Source organism: Nicotiana tabacum, chromosome 2, assembly GCF_000715075.1.
Source record: "Nicotiana tabacum cultivar K326 chromosome 2, ASM71507v2, whole genome shotgun sequence".
NCBI classification, from domain to species: Eukaryota; Viridiplantae; Streptophyta; class Magnoliopsida; order Solanales; family Solanaceae; genus Nicotiana; species Nicotiana tabacum.
In genome coordinates this window covers 19,136,927-19,159,038 of record NC_134081.1, presented here as the reverse complement: position 1 = coordinate 19,159,038, position 22,112 = coordinate 19,136,927, and the positions used below count along the sequence as shown (strand labels likewise).

Sequence of the window (22,112 nt, the reverse complement as noted above, 5' to 3'; positions counted from 1 at the left end):
ATTGGATGAAAGACGCGTGGTCGGCCTAGTCTGGTTGGCCGCCAAGAAACAACGGATAGAAAGGTATTATAACCGAAGAGCCAACCTCCGACACTTCAAGATCGGGGACTTAGTGTTAAGAAAAGTAACATTGCACACCCAGAACACGAACGAGGGAAAGCTGGGACCGAATTGGGAAGGACCATATCGAGTCATCGGGATTACTGTTAAAGGATCGTACAAACTCGAAGCAGGAAACGGTGCACAACTACCGAACAACTGGAATGTGACGCACTTAAAGCGATACTAATAAGGTATGATCTCATTTACCTTTTTATAATATTATGAATCAGACTAACGCTTGCAAGAAACAACCGAAGGAGAATATGACTATTAGGTTTGAAAGCACGCGTTGCACTCTTTTTCCTTTGAACCAATTTTATCCCAAATAGATTTTCCGACAATATTTTTAATAAGGCAACAGTAAATCGTGCTAAATTAGATTCAAAGACTAGCTTTAAATCGGAGTCAATGGTCGCATCAATAGTATCCGAGCCCTCTCAAGATCGACCTCGAATACCCATCACCCTCGGGTTAGACTTCTTAGCAAAGAAAGAAGGAAACTTCATACTTGAACAACTTGGGCTCGGTGGCTAGGATTTATTGTAAGGGCCAAACGGTCAAAGTAAACCGTGCCCGCATAGGCCACCTTTGCCATAATACAAGCTTTTACACGCTTTTGATCATGTACTTTATACGCAAAAAATGAAAGAAAGTCCCCACCTTGCTATTACATATTTTTGCCTCTTAAAGCATTGAGCCTAAGGGCTATCCCTATTCGGGGTACTATCGAGCCTAAGAGATACCCCCGAGCCTAAGAGATATCCCTATTCAGGGACTATCAAGCCCAAGGGCTACCCCCGCTCGGGGACTGTCGTCCGAAAGAAGTTTGGGCAATTCGGGCTACAAAATCTCGGAGGCACAAAACCCATTATGTAGTGCCTAAACCTAAAAGTCTACGGTTACCCTAAATAATGGTTCGGAGACGTTCGAAGCCCGTAATCAAAATATAAGGCCTTAAATAAAAATTTAAAACCTGCCAAAAATTTACCCTCGGCAAAAACATTGTCTAAATCACTTAAGCATCTTGGGAAAACTCTCAGTCGCTCCGAGTTTTCAAAGCTTCGAGCAAATAAAAATTGCATCGAGGTCAGGCTTTGTTCGGACCTCCGAAAGAACAAACGACTTATTACTACATGTGATTCTATGCTAAGGCATTAGAAATATTTTAAAGAATAGAAATTATGAAAAGATGCTAAAACAAATAGAGACTCGAAAATGCCAAAAAAGGAAATTTTATATATTCCGGAATGTCATTACAAAGGACCAACAAAAAATGTCTCAGAATAAACAAAAATATATACGCATCACAAAAACAAAACAATTCTAAGTCATTCATGCCTGATCTTCGCTAGGGCCCAATTCGACGCTAGAATCGTCATGCCTTTGGATCCCTCGAAACCCTCAAAGTCCTCTGCACCCTCGGGCTCAGAAAGGTTCATTGCCTCTTCCTCAAGCTTCTTAGCCTCCTCGATCTCGGCCAACAAGTCGAAGCCTCAAGCATGGACCTTTTTTAGGGTCTCTCTTCGGGACAACCGCCTCATATATTCAGCATCGGTCTTCACACAGGCCTCAGCTGCTTCAACATCGGCCTTATACTAGGCCACCATCCTTTCGGCATCATCGAAAGTCATGTCCAACTTGGACTTCATTTCCTCGTATTCCTTACCGAGGGCATCCCGTTCTATTAGAGCCGAGCTCAGTTGCGCTCGAAGTTCGTTAATCAGCTGAGACCGTTTGTCGGCTTTCTCTTTCACTACCCGAAGTTGAATCTCTACCGATGCCAACTTCACTTGGGCGGTTTCCTTCTCCGAAGCCAACCAGTCCATTTTGCTTTTCCTCTCGTCGGCCATGGCATGGACCTCGTTCATTTCGACTCGGAGTTGGGCGATCAGATCGATCTTCTGCTGGATCTGCGAGGTTTGGTCATTAGTTTCCATGACTAGTTTCTCATTTCTAACTTCAAAGTCCTTTACCTTTACGACCAAATCGGCATGCTCCCACCTCAAGGTCAAAGCTTCTTTTTGAGCCCTGTCCAGCTCGGCCTGAAGGTCCTTGATGGCCCCTTCTTGTTGCTCGCTGAGGAGCTTGTACATATCCCTTTTTTGGGCCTCCTCCTTGACCTCAACCTCGAGCTGATTGACCTCGACTCGATACCGGAGAAAGCTCTCATGATGAAGTATCGAGGCCTGTAAAAAGGTGAAAAATGTGAGAAATATTTAAACCTAAGTAAAGTTCAAAGGGACGTAATGATACCTTACCCTGTTCAGCGCCTGTTGCGCCTCATTGAAAAGGCACAACACGTTCACCTCATTCATTTTTGTCAGGTCCTTCTCGGTCACCAGGCATCATAGGTAGCTGTCTATCCCCACGGGATCAGACAGAACCCGGACATCCTCTAGGACGGTAAGAATAATCGATATCTTGGGATCGAGGTCCACACTTAGAGCAGGGAACTGATTGATCAATTTCGGGCTCGAACTCAGCCCGCCAACTTCCAAGGGTATGCCCTTCTTCGGAACTTCCAGGTCGCCCAACCCCGAAAAATCCTCGAAAGCGGACGAGTCCACACCATCAAAAGAGGAATGAAGGGGATCGTCCGCGCCATGGACCCATTAATTGGACTTGCCCTTTCTCGCTTGAGCCTCCTCGAGCATGGACTCGGTGTAGGAGGGCATTCCCGCAATCTCTATTATACTGGACGCTTCCGTCGAAGCAGAGCCGACATCCCAGGGGGTCTTAACCCCTATCTCCACGTCGACCTCCCATATCTGAGAGAGGTCGGCCTCACGAACCTCCCCCTTGGATGCCGCCTTCTCCCCAGGAGGGGTCGATCCATGGGAAATAAAAATGTCATCTTCCTCGGGCTCGTCCCTGAGCTGAAGAAGCAAATCGGAATCTAGCACCCGAGAACTGGAGCTCTTCTTGGGCTTACGAGCTACTCTTTTTTTTGGCTTCACCACGGATCTCGGGGAGCCCGAAGCCTTTCTTTTCTTCTTCTTCTTTTCTTCCACGGCAGTCCCGGGTAGTCCCGTAACGGAGGGATTAATGGACAAGGACACGTCCTCATCCCCTTCCAAAGGTCTAAGTTTGATGGTCTTAGGTAAACCTACTAAAGCCAAGGGGAAGGGAAGTCAGTATGATAAAAGTTAGAATCATAATATTAACTATTTAGAGAGAGACCTTACCATGAGAACGAGTCTCCTATCAGCCCTTCGAAAGCTTTTTCCAAGATTGCTCGGAGTACGTCATCTGTTTACAGATGCCCTCGATCCATTCCTTTAGCCGGGGGACCGCATTTAGAACCTGGGCGACAGCTACACAACCACAGGTATGAATGAGTAGAAAGAAAATGAAGAAAATATTGACGCTTAAGGAGAGACTGCACTTACGAGATGCGTTCCACTTCTCAGGAAATGGCATGAACTCGAGGGGAATCAAATCTTCGGTCTTCACCCGAACGAAGCGTCCCTGCCAGCCCCCATCTCGATCTTCATCAATGCTCGAAAAAGGGGCCTTGCTGGCCCGACGAGTGATCTTGATTAGTCCTCATCTGAAAATTTGGGGACTTTATAAACGGAGTAGATGATCGATGGTGAACTGACGAGACTCGGTTTTGTTCACAAAGTAACGAAGGAGGATCACGATCCTCCATAGAGATAGATAGATTTGCCCAAGGCACACCTCATACATCTTGCAAAAATCTAGAACAATCGGGTCCACCAGGCCCAGTGTGAAGGGGTAAGTGTAAACACTTAAGTACCCCTCCACGTGGGTAGTAATGGTGTCCTCGGGCCCGGGGATTACTACATTCTTGCCTTCCCAATTGCAGTCATTTCGGAACACGGGAAGGACGTCTTCGAACACGGAGCATATGTACCTTGATTCTCCTTTAGCCCGTTCCTGTTTGCGTGAGGGTTTATCGACCTTAAAGTCATCTACAATTGAGCAGCTCCCGGGAATAAACATTTTTAAGGGAGGGTCGGGGGCCAGTTCGTTGGCAACCGCCTCGGGAGAAGCCGTTTCGAGAGAAACTACTTCAGGAGCAACCGGCTCAGTACCGACAGCCAGTTGGGAAGATGTAGAGGCAACTTGTTGATGAACAAATTTGGATATTTTAGCCATTGTTATCTAAAGAAGTTTGAAAATTTAAAGAAAGAATACGAAGGTTTGAAAGAACGAGTTTAAAGGATGAAAAACAGAGTGTGAAGATTTGAAGGAAATCTGGGTAAAAACCTGAAAATCACTATGAAAGTTGAAGTACAAGGATGAAGATATGAAGGTTTGGAGAAAGTTGATAATAACTTGAAAGTTCGAAGGTAGGAGCTAGGCCGGAAAGTGGGAAAAGAAAAAGCTACAGAAGCTTTTATAGAAAAAGTTCGTGGCGCTTTGCATTCGGAGGCAACCAGTCGATGGTTGACACGTGTCCGAAGTCAGAACGATGTGACTGACGGGACGTTTCGGCTTCTTCGGCGTTTTTGTTATAACGTACAGGAGAAGGAACCGGAGAACATCTGTCGTATCTCATCGTTTTGGCAAACCTGCTCTCTGAGAAACGAGGGGACTATCTGTATACGGGTAAAACCAGGGGTAATGAACACCCCGATTTCCCGGTGGGGCGAACGAAGTGAGGGCATAACAACGTGGAATCTAAATCGAAGCGGGGAGCCGCCGTATCAAAGTCCGGATAAAACACCTTCCCCTGGAGCCATCGAGACTGTGCTTCGAACCTAATTCGAATGACGAGACCACGGAAAGCGTTACCAAACGACCTCACACGATTAACAAAGGGCCGTGATATCCGTGGGATCTCGGCCCGTATCAGCGACATATCAGTGATTAGCGAAAAGGAAGATTTTTACCTTTCTTAGGATTGTACTTAGAGTAAAACTCCCCTACTATATAAAGAGGATGCTTATTATTCAATACACTCTCTGTAACACGCATACCAAGGCAATATACATCTATCTTTCTCTGTTTCTAAAGGATTGTCAAAGTTCTTGTTTTGGTTCATAAGTTCTTCATAAGCATTGGTTCGGAATCGAAGGCGAGCTTCTCGTTAAGCCTTTAACCGAGTCCGAATTCAGTCTCATCACTGGTTTGGTTGTTTATTCTAATTTTTATTTGCTTGTCTAACGTCATTAATCACTTCTGTTGAATTAATTCACATATCCGTAAACTCGCGTACAAATTCAATTGTTATCATTTTTAAGGGTAAACAAATTTGATTTCAATCACTTAGTTCCATCAGTCAATGACGTCAATATTAACGTATGACATTTCTTACGAAAGTCCTGTCACTGTCAACGTAGAATTTAGTAGGAAAGACTGAGTCACAGTCAATATAGACACAATCCTATTATAGAAGGAAAAATATCATAGTGATCTGTCAGTTGTGACACTAAGTGGCCGTTTGCACACAAGAAATGTAAAATTTCCGAAAAATAAATGAATTTTTTAAAATGAAAATGATATTTGAAAATTAGAGTTATGTTTGGACATGAATATAATTTTGGGCTGTTTTTGAATTTTTATGAGTGATCTGAAACGAAAATTTTGAAAAATAACTTTGTGGAGTTTCTAATTTTCAAAAAAGTTCGAAATTCATTTTCAAGTGAAAATCGAAAATTTTATGGCTAAACATTGATTTCGGGAAAAAGTAAAAAAATTTGAAAAAAGAAAAAAAACATTATGGTCAAAGGGGCGTAAGATTTAACTAGGGGAGAACCTATCTAAGGTCCAAAATCCTTTCATTGTGATTATCGACTCTTTTTCCAATCAAAATGCAACTCATCATTTTCAGTGTGTATGCATTAATAAAGGAATAAAGTTATAACAATCCATTTGTCTTAAAAAGACTTCAAAATTCTACTACAAACTCATTAAACGGTGATATTAAACGTGATTTTACAGCAACAAGTGCCCTGAATCTTGGTCCGAAAAAAATAATGGAAAAGAGAAAACATAGGACTCGAGTGTCACTAATCTTTATGCTTTGATGATAACAAACAATCAACAAATATTGACGTGAAGACATAAGAGGCTGAAGAGGAATTGGTATACCTATTTGGCCATCTAAGCCTTTGTTTCATATGCAATAAAGAAGGCTTAAGTCCATTAAATGTGAACAAACTAAGAAGCATCTGATTATGATAAGAATGGCCAAAGCACTAAAGTTGAAATCATCTCTTGAGATAATTAACTCCATACCTTAACCATCTTGGGAAGGTTGTTTTAGCACATATAATAGGATAGAAGACTTGTAGAAATGCATGTACTAAAATTAGGAAATAATAATGCTAAACATCAAGTGAAGGTCCTTTTCTAAAATGGAATTTTTGTCTTAAGGGAAAGGAAAGTCACATTACAATTTCCTAGCTATTTAAACCAACCACCAAACAATGAACATTGCTAGGCTCTGTAACGTAAGTAATAGGGTACGTTGATACAAGGGTGGAGCTAGAGTATCCGGAGTGGGTTCAGCCGAATCCAGTAGCTTTGGTTTGAACCATGTATTTGTCTTAAACAATCTATTGAATATGTATAAATTATTAATTTAGAACCCAATAACTTAAAACGATTAGAATCTCGAACTCATAAACTTGAAATCTTGTCTCTGCCGCCTTTGCCTTGACAACTCAAATATTGGATAGGCATTTTCTTTTTCCTGTTTCTCCTTTTGTTTTTCTTCTTTTACCGACTTAAACTTGCATAAATCAGTCCATTCACGTATTCGTACGAAAATAATCACGTATTCTTTCTACACAGCTAACTAAAAAAAAAAAAGGCCAGGCCACATAGTTGGAAATGAAGAATAATACATCCCCACAAAGTTTGACTTCTTGTTTTTCCGGTACTTGTCATTTATCACAACCAAGAAAATAAGTTGGGTCACTCTAACTTAGATTTAGGACCACAACGAAGAAAACATATGAATTGGCATAAAGGGTGTCCATTATTTCAATCATCACATCTACTTACCTTCTATAAAAGTACTTAAGTATAGTTGAATCTGAATTCTGTGAAATTGTTGAAAGATTTTTAGCCATGTTTTTCAAGATCTTGGCCTTGATTATGGCTGCTCTTTTCGGTCTTGTAACCTCTGAAGATCTTGGATTTACTTACAATAGCTTCAATAGAGCAAACTTGAGTCTTGATGGCATAGCACAGTTGACATCAAAAGGCTTATTACAGCTAACAAATACTTCTCGGCTGCAAAAGGGCCATGCTTTTTATCCTACACCAATAAATTTCAAGAACTTACCAAATGGTTCAAATTTCTCTTTTTCTACCACTTTTGTCTTTGCTATAGTACCTTCAGTTTTGCCTGGTCATGGCATGGCTTTTGTAATTGCACCTGTAGGAGGGTTAGTAGATACACTTCCAAGCCCATTTCTAGGCCTATTCAATGATAACACTACTGGCGAAGCCACAAATCATATTTTCGCGGTGGAGATTGATACCCTTCAAAACAGAGAATTCAATGATATTGATGGTAACCATGTTGGAATTGACATCAACGGATTAAAATCCGTTGATTCAAAGACAGCAGGTTATTATGCTAGCAATAGTGTCAAACTCAATAACATGACTCTAGCTAGTGGCCAGCCAATGCAAGCTTGGGTGGACTATAATGGTGTGGCTAAGCAAATTAATGTCACATTGGCTCCAATGAATATGGCAAAACCAAATGTTCCTCTTTTGTCTATATCCTATGATCTTTCACCAATTTTAAATAAAACCATGCTTATTGGCTTCTCTGGATCCACTGGCTCAGTTGTTTCAACACAATATGTTCTTGGATGGAGCTTCAGAATGAATGGAATAACTCAAGGGCTTGATCTTTCTAGGCTTCCTAAGCTTCCTCGAGTTGGACCGAAGAAACAATCCAAACTCTTGTTGATTGCTTTGCCTTTGATATCAGCAGTTGTAGTAGTAATAGCCTTCTCTGTGTTAATTTATTATGTAGGAAGGAAAAGAAAGTTTGCTGAATTGCTTGAAGATTGGGAGCTTGAATATGGCCCTCATAGGTTCAAGTACAAAGATCTTTATATTGCAACCAAAGGATTTGCAAACAAAGAGTTGTTAGGTTATGGGGGTTTTGGCAGAGTTTATAGAGGGATATTACCTAATTCTGCACTTGAGATAGCAGTCAAGAAGGTATCTCATGAATCAAAACAAGGGTTGAGGGAATTTGTAGCAGAAATTGTTAGTATTGGTCGACTACGCCATAGAAATTTAGTACCACTTTTAGGCTATTGCAGGAGAAAAGGAGAGTTGCTTTTGGTTTATGAATGTATGCCTAATGGAAGTCTTGATAAGTTTCTATATGACAAACCAAGATGTGCTCTCAACTGGAACCAAAGATTTCGTGTCATTAAAGGCGTAGCATCAGCGCTAGTCTATCTGCACGAAGAATGGGAACAAGTTGTAATTCACAGAGATGTAAAGGCTAGTAATGTGTTGTTAGACAGTGAGTTAAATGCAAAGTTGGGAGATTTTGGCTTAGCAAGATTGTATGATCATGGGAGCGATCCGCACACTACACATGTAGTTGGAACAGTAGGTTATCTTGCCCCTGAACAAACTAGAACTGGAAAGGCTACAACATGCAGTGATGTATATGCTTTTGGTGCATTTTTGCTTGAAGTGGCTTGTGGGAGAAGGCCAATAGATCCACGAGTATCGGACGAGGACATTGTTTTGGTTGATTATGTATTTTCTTGTTGGACTAGAAGTGATATTCTTGAAGCCATTGATCAAAATTTGGGAGGTGATTATGTTAAAGACGAGGTTGAGTTGGTGTTAAAACTTGGACTAGTTTGTTCTCAGACAGAACCAGCAGCTAGGCCAAGTATGAGGCAAGTGTTGCTATATTTAGAAGATGATCTGCCTTTGCCAGAATTATCACTGATGCAAACTTCAAATACAAGCTTAACTTTAGCAGGGTTTGATCATTTTGCAATGTCATATCCATCCTCTGCTGACAAGTCACTTTCTTACCCTTGTTCTGATACAAACTCCATTCTCTCCGGCGGTCGATGACTTGGGGTATCCTGATGCACTAAGCTGTGGGCAACATTGGATCGTATGTAACAAATATTTAATATTTTTCTCTTTTCCTAGTAAAGAAAAACTAGTTATATTAGCTATATTCAACTTAAAGTTGTGGACTTGGTTTACTCAGTCATCTTTATGAAAATTAATTAGATTTTCCTTATTCGCTACATAGAAAATTACATCAAAAGAAGTTCTGAATTTCTTTCTAAATCTTCAACTGCCCGTTTGAAAAATCCTCCAGGGCTGGAAAAATGTTTCCAAATTGATTGGAGAATGGGGAAATTAATACTTTCCACAATTTCTTCCAAAAGTAAGTTCGGTTATGTAGAAGACTTCAAAAGCAGATAATTTTATTTCCATTGATCAATCACTATGTCGGATCTAAGAAAATAACCGTGGATGTGAATGTAATTTAGTGTACTTTGACAAAAATCACTACATAGTTCTAAATTAAGAAAAAATTCATCATTCAATAGGCAATGGCATCAATTTAAAGTATGACATTTGCTAGGAAAGACTAAGTCACATTTAATGAGTCAACATCGACATAACCCTATTAGCTTCAAAGCTAATTCCTATTTTTCTTAAAGTCAAAAAATTCTGTAATTAGCATTTGTTTTTTTACCAAAAAAGTCATTTTCATCTAGTTGACGGAAATAAGCATTAAAGTAAATTAAGGTATTGCCTTTGGAACAAAGTGTTTTAATTTAGTATTTTCTTATATGTATTCTAGGTAAAATTTTAATGAATTTAAAGTCCTAAATATAAGGACTCCTTAGTTAATTCAAATAAGAGCTAAAAATAATAAATCTGATTTAATTCAAACACCTAAATATTAGCTAGGAGAATAATCAAATGACTATTGTGTCTAGTGTGAACTATATTTTAAAAGGGTAAAAAAAGGTGAACGATATTTCGCTAAGGTCTTTCGTGCTTTTAGTATAGTACTAGTCTCTGGATATGCGCGTCGAGCGTGTACCCTTATCAATGAAAATATTTTTTTTAACAATTTCATATATAGAAATCCCTCCGTTTCAAATTAGATGAGCTACTTTCCTTTTTAGTCTGTTCCAAAATAAATGACATATTTTTAAATTTAGAAATAGTTTAACTTTAAACTCTTTATTTTACTCATTTACCCTTAATGAGAAGCTATTATAACCACCCAAATGTCAGCCCCACAAAGCTTTTACCCCTTAAGCATTTAAAACCACAAGTTTCAAAAGTCTTCTTCTTTTTTCTTAAACTTCGTGTCGAGTCAAACTATCTCATCTAAATTGAAACGGAGGGAGTAATATTTTTAAAAATATTTTTGATTTATAAACTGAATAACCAAAGGAAAAATTGTAATTCTTTTATAAAGCGACAATGTAGATTCTATTTTTTTTGGTTTCCCACCCAATGTCCGGTACCCGCATTGGAGCCCGACTAAATTCGGATTCGCGCCAGGAACTCCCACATTGGGGGATCAAGCACTCCCTAACAAAGGCAACTCCAAACTCAAGGCTCGAACCCGAGACCTCTGGTATTTATCACTCCACCACAACCCTCGTTGATAATGTAGATTCTATTTAACTTTTCAATAGAAGAAGAAGCCCTTTCTTGCATGTCTTTGGATGGCTTAATCTTCGAGATTCCGTTACTTCTAGTATATTTGGATCAGTCTCGTGATGGCATGATTATACATGCGCGAGTAATCAAGTTTTTGTGCTCGATTTCAGTTTCTTCAACCATCGTAACGGTAGAACAACGACTCGAAAATCAAAAGTTTAAAGTTTAAAACAAATGAAATCTCAACAAAAAAATTGCTCATCGAAGTAATTACCTCACTTTGTGCTATATAAAACTTGGCACTAAGATTTTCATCCTCCTCCAAATAACAGTAGAACGAAGAAAGAAAGTTCAACTTTCTGGAAGCATTTGACAAAAAAATAGAAGCATTTTAATATTCGTTTGCATATCATGTTTCATTTTTTACACTTTTTTAGAAACTTTCTTTAGGGAACTTTTCATTACCCTTTTAAATTTATTTTTTGTTTACTTATTTTTGGTTTTTGGTATCCATTTGTAACTATGTTTGCTCTAAATTTTTCTATCTATCTTCATTCTCATCTTTATCTATTCATATTATTTCATGGATAAGATGATTGAAATAATAGTATTATTAAAAAATACAGTTCATCATGCGAAAAAAGAAATGAACTTAGAAGTATTAACATTTTAACTTAAGAAACAAACCTGGAAAGAGGTATGGGCACCTAAGTATATGCAGATAATTAAGAATTGAAGTATCAATAGTATTCATCTCTCAGATTATTTTGATTTGTAAGAAAGCAAAATATTATAAGCAAAATACTGAAGAATTTATTTGCAAGAATTCAACTTTAACCATCGAGTTATAATCCAAAGAATGATCATAATGCATACTATAAAAACATTAAATGATAAGTTTAAGAAAAACAAACCAAAAAAGAAGATACAAGAAATAATGCTTATTCGTGTTCCAATAATGACATTAAGTAATATAAAGTGTTTTTCCAAGTTACCTAACAAATAAAGTTTAAATATAAACAAATCAGGCCAAAAATAAATTCACATATACTATATACCGTACAAATTGCATGGGGCGTCCTATTTGGTCGCCCATTTTTAACTTGTACCCGCTTTATTTTTTCGTTTGCATCCGTACCTATTTTTTTGTTAAAAGCATTTTAAAAAGATGATTTTGCCCTTCTTTAGTAAAAGACTACTTTCTCTCCAAGTATATGGTATATTGTCTCTTGTCTCTGTCTCCTTCTTCGCGGTTTTGATTTGTTCTTCTCTGAAATCAAACGGTTTTTGGCATTGTAGTCTTCTTGATTTTACAACTGTTTCTTCCTCAACAACATTAAGTATAATCACATGTACGATTTTAATGGTTTCTTTTGTACATTGCATTAACTTTATATGGGGTTTTAATTTAGGACTAGTTTTATGATTTAAATTATGGGTTTTTTCTTGATAGTAATCTTAGTTGAATCATTTTCCTTTTTTATTTGTGGTAAAATAGTTTCCTAGGATTTACATTGATTAGTGCATTAGTTTTGTAGGTTTTACTTTTACGATTATGTTTTCAGGTTTTTTGAAACTGTGTTTGTGTTTTTGATGAAAATTTTATATATTCTTTAGTGATTTTTGGAGATGTTGAAATTTTTAAAAATTTTGAGACTTAAATAGATGATGCTATTAAAGTGTGAAGTTTATAATACTTCAAGGATAACTTAATTCTAGGAGCTGAATTTTTATTTTATGTTTTGTATAAGTCAAGTATGTTTTTATCTGCAGTTTTTGTTTTGTTTTTTATGAACTTCAGCATTATTGGAGTTGAATTTGTGTTTTGTATTTGTAAAAACTACAACATATTTTGGCTGAAGTTTTTGTTCTGTAATTGCTGAACTTCAGTATTCTTAGAGCTGAAGTTTTATTTCGTATTTGCTGAACTTCAGCATTCTTAGAGCTGAAGTTTTGTTCTGTATTTGCTGAACTTCAGCATTCTTAGAGCTGAAGTTTTGTTCTATATTTCTGTGAAGTTAGATTGCTTTAAAATATATTCCTGGAGCTGAAGTTTTGTTCTGTATTTGTTAAAGTTCAGCATTCTTAGATTTGAAGTTTTGTTCTGTATTTGTTGAACTTCAGCATTCTTAGAGCTGAAGTTTTGTTCTGTATTTCTGTGAAGTTAGATGGCTTTAAAATATAATTTAAGCCAAATTGTGTTAAAGTTTTAACTGATTTTTTTTTATAATGTTCTGAAGTTATTTTGCCTACCTTTAATTGTCCTATTTCGTATAGTTTTGGAGCAATTTTCACCCTTTTTCATTTTCTTATTTTTAAATTTTGAATCTTTTTTAACCCCTATTTAAAATGCCATATGTCATAGTACCCCCTCCTCCCCCAATCTTTTTTTACCAAATACCATCTCCTCTCTTACTGTTATAAGGATTTTAATTCTACAAAATTCATATATCTACAGTATATAAACTCTTTTTCTCTTAATTCACCCCCCCCCCCTCCCCCCAAAAAATCCCCCCTCTCTCTTTCAGCCAATACCAATAGCCATTTTGATCCTTCTCCGTTTTCTTTTAGATATCACGAGTTAGAATTTTCATAGCTTCATTTTTGACCCACCATGTCTTCGAGTTATTTTAGTATTTTTGATATTTATTTAAATTGACTTCGATTTTTATAGAGTTATAGTTTAGTTTCACCCCAATTACAATCTGGAAAAAAAAATAGTTTCAATTTTATCTTATTATATACTTCTATTTAAGTTGAGGTCATTTGTCCTTTTGTAGTGATATTATTCTAATTTTACCACCATTTTAATCAACTTTTCTCTACTTTTATTCTCATATAATCTTCGAAAAATACTAAAGAGAGTTTTGTGTCATAATACTGTTTTATTTGAGTTAATTAGGATTGGTTAGTCTAATAATATATTTTATACTCTTTTGGAAGTGAAACTTAATAGCTTGGGCCAGTCTTTTCCTTGTTTCATTTGAGAAGTCCAAAAGAGAATATGCCCTCCTAGCCCAGTCCAACAACCCACTCCTCCACCTGACCCGCCAGCCCATTTTTATGACTCGTCCGCCCACCCACACTAATTTTCAATCCCAGCCATCTATTCGTTCACAAAAGAGATTTGAGGATTTTTGGATTTGGGGAGAAGGGTATAAGGTTCGAGATTTTTGTTTTTTTTTTTTTTTTGGGGGGGGGGGGGGGTGTATAAGGTTTGGATTTTCAGAAGTTAAAAGAGGAAACGTTTTGGAGAGAAAATTTCAGAGATTTTCGGAGAAGAAAAAACAAGAAAAAAAGGTTCTAGGTTTTCTTTCCTTTTTTTTTTTTGAAATTTTCAGGTTTTTCGTTTCAGTTTAAATTCCAAGAAAACACAAAAAATACTCGAATTTTCTTCTTTCTATTTGAGTTCAATTCTCTTGTTTCAAAAATGGATTGCGTTTGAGGCGTTTGGAGTTGACGAACGTGAAGTGTCATTTGGGGTTCAAGCTCTTGATTTCTGGTTCAGTTTTGGTCGTACTCATCCAATTCTAATTCATTGCCGGATTCTCTTGATTGTATATCCGAAGCCGAATTTATTGAAAAGATTTTCATCTCAGGTTCATCCCTTGCTTTTTTTATTATCTTATTTTGGGTGTTGATTTGAATGTGATAAGAGCCCTGGTTAATTAGCTTTGGGGGTTTGTTTAAGAGTTAGGTTAAATAAAATAATCAGGAAGTGATTTAAGAGGGTGTGTGGTACAGTTTACAAATGCTGATGAAAATTTTGGTTCATGTCTGCTTGGTTCTATGTTAAAAGATTGGAGTAACTGACTTTATCTTTGAAGATTAGGCTTAATACTAATGCTTCAGTTATTTTTCATTTTGAAGAAATCCTGTTTGTGTTCTGGTGCCATGGAATGCTTAATTAGTTAATGATTTTGGACATTATAGGCTAGCTTGTTATTAACCTGATCTAATGAACTAGGTGTATAAATGCATTTTACGTTCATTGTTAAGTCCAGAGGGTTGCTCTGATGGTAACCAACCTCCACTTCCAACTAAGAGATTGTGAGTTCGAATCACCCCAAGAGCAAGGGGAGTTTTTGGAGGGAAGGATACCGGGGTCTATTGAAAACAGCCTCTACCTTCATGGTAGGGGTAAGGTCTGCGTACACACTACCCTCCCCATACCCCACTAGTAGATTATACTGGGTTGTTGTTGTTGTTAATATCTGTCAAGTTGGTTTCCCCTCTAACATGACAATAGCTATCGCTACTTATGCAAAGTCAGGGCATGTGATTGTAAAGGTCTGCCATGTCCTCGTGCTTTAAATCCATTTGCTACAATCTGACGCGAATTTGCTTAGCTTTATGCTCGGTCAGTTATGGTGTGAGTATTTTGTTCGGCGTCTCTATCATTGCCTTAAAATAGATGTTAGATGTTGAGCTACTGCATTTAATCTTGTATGGGTCATGGGAAGGCAGGAATTAGTTGGGCCACAATTAACGAGCCACGGCCAAATCATTTACAACAATATGGCTGGTGCATTTTTTGCAATTGAAATCATTTTAAACACATGCCTTTCATTGAGGCCCAAACTATTGAACCCCTCAAGGACTTTAACACTTCGATTAAGCTATGAACACTTCCAATAATTTAGATATATCATTGATCTTTCTAATTCCATTTAGGTAAGTTTATACTTTATCCATAGATGAACTCCATAAGTTCAACAATCTCAAACAATTCACAAATCGCTAGTATGCTTTAGGCACGTATTAATAAATAGATTATCGTGATTATGTACATGTTAGCGTGACACGATTACGAAATACTTTTAGGCGCGCATTTAATCTACTATTGTAATTGTGTACACGTTCGCGTGACGTGATTATGATTTTCACAAATAAATTAAAGTATGCATTCGCGCGACTTTGGCCAAACAATCTTAATAATAATAAAGTGTTAGTAATTGTATACACATACGCGTGACACGATTTTGGCACACCAAACAAAAAGAGTACACGTACACGTGACTAGTTTCAAGATAATTCCATAAAACGCCTTAATTAAAAGCGGTAAAAAGGGTCAAAGCACATAGGTTCTAAAATGAGTAATTAAACAATCTAATTAGGCCAGGTATGGTTAAAGCGACCGTGCTAAAATCACGGAACTCGATAATGTCTAACACCTCCTCCCGCGTTAACAGAATTCCTTACCCGGTCTTCTGGTTTCGCAGACTTTAGAACAGAGTCAAATTTCCTCGATTTGGGATTTAAAATAAATCGGTGACTTGGGACACCATAAATCATCCCAAGTGGCGACTCTGAAATTAAATAAATAATCCCATTTCGATTAATGTCACTTTAATTGAAAAAACTCCCTATTCCTTCGGGAAAAGGAGGTGTCACTACACTCGTAACAATTGTGATGCAATGCCTCACCAAAGTTTTTCCCTCTTTCTTCTCTTTACGGATTACACAGTAAACTACATTTAGATTATAATACTTGTTTAGAGTAGAACAAAAGAGCATGAAGATGGTTTGATCAAAGTATGAGGCTTCCTCAATAATCTGCAATATATACTCGAACTCTAGTTTGACTGATTTCGGTAGATCGTTGAGAGATTTGCGATCCCACGGGAATTGATCATTTGAGCTGAATCAGTTTTGATTCATTCCAAGAATAAGTGTGGAGCTTCCTTAGTTTGAATCTGGATTGCCGGTCTTTCCTTTTTTAGAGTGAATCTCCTCGTGCGAATGGTCCTTAGGTTGTTCCTTGATCTAAGAGATTGATAACTTTCCTTTTTGCAATGCGTATCTTCAGTAATCTGAGCAGACACAAAATCAGCAACCTAGATCTCCTCAAATCCATTTGGTTAGTCAGTATTTTTGTGTTTAATTGGCACAGGTTGAAATGAGTTCCAGTGTTTAATAGTAAATAGGCTAACTTTAAGTGTGAAAATAAAAAGTGGTGCCAAGTTCCGGTGCATGTCTATGTATTTGGTGTCACGACCAAAAATTCACATCTCGTGATAGCGCCTATCTCAATACTAGGCAAGCTGATAACCTCAATAAAATACTATAATCTTTTAAGTTTGAAAACATAATATTTGAATTCAATAGAAAAAACCCCATACATACGGATATACAACACACTCCCAAAACCTGGTGTCACTGAGTACATGAGCATATAAATGATAACATAGTCTGACTAATACAAACACTGTCTGAAAATATAAAACAATACAAATAACTAAAAGGAAAGAGAGTCAAGGTCTGCTGACATCAAGCAGCTACCTCGATAGTCTCCAACTAATAATCTTCCAAACACTAGCATCCGCCGTGTCCGGAAGTACCTTGATCTGCACAAGAGGTGTAGAGTGTAGCATGAGTACAACCAACTCAATAAGTAACAAGACTAACCTTTGGGATGAAAGTAGTGACGAGCTCAACAGGTATAGTCTAGTACAGAAACGTAGGCATGTTTTTCAATTCAACAGTTAAACTCAGTACAAATAAAAATAGATAAATTTTGAATGATATGAGGAATGTGGCATCTCTATATCTACATGCCAATATACATGCTGTATGTGATACACCTCCACGGAAAACCTCGTGCACTCACAAATCTTAAAATACTCAATCACACAGTACTGTATATGGTCAATCAAGCTCAGGGAAGATCCATCCCGTATATATACACATCAACTGACTATCAGTCAATCAGTACTATATAAGGCCAATCCAGCCCAGGGGAAGATCCATCCCCAGATATAAATAATTCGGACAAGATCCATGTCCAGGGAAGATCCATCCCTCAATATAAATCAACCGCGCTCACTGTGGGGGGTGCACACTCCGGAGGGGCTCCTTCAGCCCAAGCTATAATAGACAGATCCACATATAAATAAATAAAATATGTTGCGGCGTGCAGCCCGATCCTATAAATATCACTCAAAATCTCCAGTATCTCGGGCATGGCATAAAATATCAACCCGACATGATGATATGATGTATCAATGAATGACAACAGAGACTGAGATATGATATGCAAATGATAGATGTGACTGAGTACAAAATTGTAAATTTAATCAAATAATTCAACAGCAACACGACCCTGTGGGTACCAAAATATCGGCATGTATTCTAAACATGATCTTTAACATGAGTCTCAACTCAATTTCCTCTAACACGTGGAGGATATGCGAATAATGACATGATTCTCTAATTATACAACTCCACAGAGTTTATTTAAGTCTGAATTTATATGGTGCACGCCCACACGCCCGTCACCTAGCATGTGTGTCACCTCCAAACAAATCACATAACACGTATAATCAAGGTTCATACCCTCAGAACCAAGTTTAGAAGTATTACTTACCTCAAACCGTGTAATTCTTAATTCCAATATACCATTGCCTCGCGAATCGGCCTCCGAACGCCTTGAATCTAGTCACAATTAATTCGATTCAGTCAATACCAATTATAGGAATTAATTCCATATGAAAATACTAATTTTCCAACAAAATTCGAAATTCCACTCAAAAATATGCCAGTGGGGCCCACATCTAGGAACCCGACAAAAGTTACACATTATGAACGTCCATTCAACCACAAGTCCAACCATACCAAATTTATCAAATTCCGACCACAACTCGACCTTCAAATCCTCAAATCTTATTTTCAAATCCCTAGGCCAAAATTCTCGAATTTCACCTCAAAAATACGTAATATAGTCGAAATAATCAATGATAATTCAATATTATTGACTAATAATGATCACAAGTAAATAAACTCAAGATTTCCCGTGAATTCTCGCTCAAAATCGTCTCAACCCATGTTTGAAAGGTCCAAAATGACAAAAATGTCGGACCCTTCTGATTTTGTAGCTTGCCCAGCGTTTTCGCTTATGTGGAGTACTTAATTGCATCCGCGGTCTCGCAGTTGCGAGGTCCTCTCTGCTTCTGTGGTTAAGAAGTCCGCTTCTGCAGCCTCGCATTTGCGGTTGCCCAAGCCGCTTCTGCGAAGAGGCCCCTCCCCTCTCACTTCCGCTTCTGCGATCAACTCGTCGCAGGTGCGAGTCCGCTTCTGTGCTCCTGCGTGCGCACCTGTGACCCCTTCCCCTTCCAAGCCAATTCCGCTTTTACAAAACCAAGCTCGCTTCTGCGAGCAAAATTTCGTAGGTGTAATTGCACCAGAAGGCCAAAATTTCCAGATTTCTTCTAAGTCCAAATTTTTGGTCCGTTAACTATTCGAAATTCACCCGAGGCCCCCGGGACCTCACTCAAATACACCAACAAGTCCTAAAACATCATACGAACTTAGTCGAACCTCTAAATCACATCAAACAACGCTAAAAATACGAATCATACCCCAATTCAAGCTTAATGAAACTAAGAAATTCTAACTTCTACATTCGATGCCGAAACCAATCAAATCAAGTCCGGTTGACCTCAAATTTTGCACACAAGTCATAAATGACATAACGGACCTATGAAAATTTTCAGAACTGGATTCCGACCCCGATATCAAAAAGTCAACTCCCCGGTCAAACTTCCAAACTTAAATTTCCTATTTTCGCCATTTCAAGCCTAATTTAACTACGTGTTTCCAAATAATTTTTCGGATACACTCCTAAGTCCAAAATCATCATACGGAGCTATTGGAATCATCAAAACTCTATTCCGGAATCGTTTACACATAAGTAGACATTCGGCCAACTATTTACTCTTAAGTTTTAAGTTTTGGAACTAAGTGTTGCAATTCATTCTGAAACCTCCCCGGCAAGTCACATATTTATAATTGAATACAGAATAAACAGTAAATAGGGAAACAAAGCTATAATACTCAAAACGACCGGCCAGATCGTTACATTTGGCCTTTTCTTATCAATGTGCTTATGAACAGTATCCACATCCGAGGGACATCATACTACTAAACTTGCAAAACTATGCACCGTATAATGTTGGAACTATTTTGCATTGCAGTTGGTAATTGGTATCGGAACATAATAGAATAGTAAGTTCAATTTGTTGCGCTATCTAGTTAACTAGATGACTAACTATATGTAACCGTCCCTAAAAAATACATAGAATGTGTGAAAATATACTGTTAGAGTAAAAGTTACTTTATGTTGGAAGAGAATTAATATTAGAACTCTCTTTCACCCCTTTTTACCCTTTGTAGCTAAACTTTTTTACTAAAGCGACGAGGAACTTACTTAATATTAAAATTATGGGATAATTGGACTAAGCTTGGTTCTTTATCTCAACTTATGATAATTGGACTCAAGAAGAAGAATTTCGTCTTGGTACAATTAGATGATAAGGTGGCTAAACTAATACAGGACGAATATTGTAAAATATAAAATTGGTCGGTCAGCGTATAACACACACAAACATATATATTATATTAAAAGCACAAAAATCTTTCGCGAAATGTTGTCGCCTTTTTTACTCTTTGAAAATAAATTTATATTGGACAAAATTGTCATTTAATTATTTTCCTAATATTTAGGACTTTGAAATTATTAAAATTTTACTTACTAAAGTTTTCCTTATTTGAACTATTATTTAAGAAGTTCTAATATTTAAAATTTTAAAATCGATCAAAATTTATAATAATTTTTCGTACATCAATCCTTCCGTTATAACTTTTTAAGTTTTCGGTAGTTTCATTCATCCTTTGAGATTTAAAAGATATCAAATCATTTTGTTCTCAATTAGATAACTAAAATAGATATATTATAATATATTTTTTGGTAAGATTATAACTTCGAACGAACAGAAACTTTCGTACCGGTAAATTTGTATTTCTTAACTCAACAATTTTCTTGAGTTTCTATTTCTTTACTCAATAATTCTTTAGGATATGTATTGGTTAAAAGTTTAATATCGTGGGTACAAACTTTGTAGCAACTGATGCAAGATTTAACCACAAGAATATTTTATTCTTTAAAAATATATTACACATTAGATAAACATTTATTTAATTAACTTTTTAATATTTAGCACTTCGAAGTTGACTAGAATTTTAGATATTAAGTCTTTTATGTATCCTAATATTTAATTAAGAATTTAAAATTGAATAAGCTTTACTCATATAAGTTTTTTTACTTGAACGGTAAAGTAACTATAACCCTTAATCTAATTCTTACGCAAAGAAGAAAACTGAAAGTTCAAATTCAATCCACTATTATCAAGATCTAATTATCTGAATTGATATCATTATGAAAAGTGCCTTGTGAATAAAATTGACCTCAACGTGCTAATACCTCCGATTATTGGTTGGTAAAATTGTTGATTGAAATAAAATACAAAGGCGATATTGTTAAAGCAAGGATTTAGTCTTCGTTATGGTGCTATTACAAGATATCGTCCAGTAACTATCAGTTTAGTTTAGGAGTTTCAAGTTTAATAAGGATACATCCAAATTATGTAAGAGTATTGAAGAATAGGAATCTACGGCTATTGTAATAGTACAATTTATTAGAGGTATTTGACCTTCATTACTTTTTACAATGTTGAATTTAAGAAAATATCTTTTTTATATCTCTTATGTATTAAAGATAGGGAGAATTACATAAAAATACAGTCCACCAATATACATTGCAGCAGAATAACCCAGTTACAACTTTACAAATCTGTAGCCCATCAACAATTGGCCAAAGTTCGAAAAATGAGCATTTTTCTTATATTTTTTATTCTGCAGATTTTTAAGCACAAAAATTGGGTAATTTTTTATTCTTCTCCCCAAGTTTGTATATGTTCCTATTCTAGCTACAAAAAAACGTAAATTCATATATAATGCAACTCGAAAACCTTAAAAAAATTCTTTTCTAAGTTTCAAATAGCAGAAATAAAAAATAAAAATTAAAAAAATTGTTGCACGTTCATGATTTGACAGATAAATCAACAGAGAAAGTCGATTTATATATAGATTGTTCGAGAAAAAATAAAATTGAACATATAAAAATTTTAATTTTGGATTTAACTACACATGTGCATTACATATATAATGATGTATAACTTTGTATAAACTTGTATATATAATCTGTAACAATGCATACTAGAAAAATAAGACAAAGAAGAAAAAGTGAAGAAAGTGTCAAACTTCCATGGATGTCTATTATACACGTATAATGTATATATATACTTATACATTAAAAATATAGAATTTATACAACATTGTACGCATGTATACACACTTACACAGATTTATACAATATCGTATAAGTGTATATAAACACTACTTATACAATATTTACACTAGAAAACACCTTCTATCCATCACTACATTATAGTTTTCAGTGATTGCTCGTGTTGAATTTTTCCAGCGAGGTTTTTGTAATAACCCGGCCGGTTGTTTTGAGTGTATTAGCCTCGATCCCCTATTTACTATTTTTTCTGTATTTGTTT

The 22,112-nt window shown here is 36.6% G+C and overlaps 1 protein-coding gene across 1 annotated transcript; it reads left to right on the top strand.

The window, feature by feature from the left end:
- Window positions 1–6,975: 6,975 nt before the first annotated feature.
- On the top strand, window positions 6,976–9,335 carry LOC107800614 (L-type lectin-domain containing receptor kinase IV.1-like). Its single transcript, XM_016623813.2, has one exon. It carries the CDS (start codon window positions 7,147–7,149, stop codon window positions 9,142–9,144), a length of 1,998 nt encoding a protein of 665 aa, XP_016479299.2. The 5' UTR covers window positions 6,976–7,146; the 3' UTR covers window positions 9,145–9,335.
- The last annotated feature ends 12,777 nt before the right edge of the window (window positions 9,336–22,112 follow it).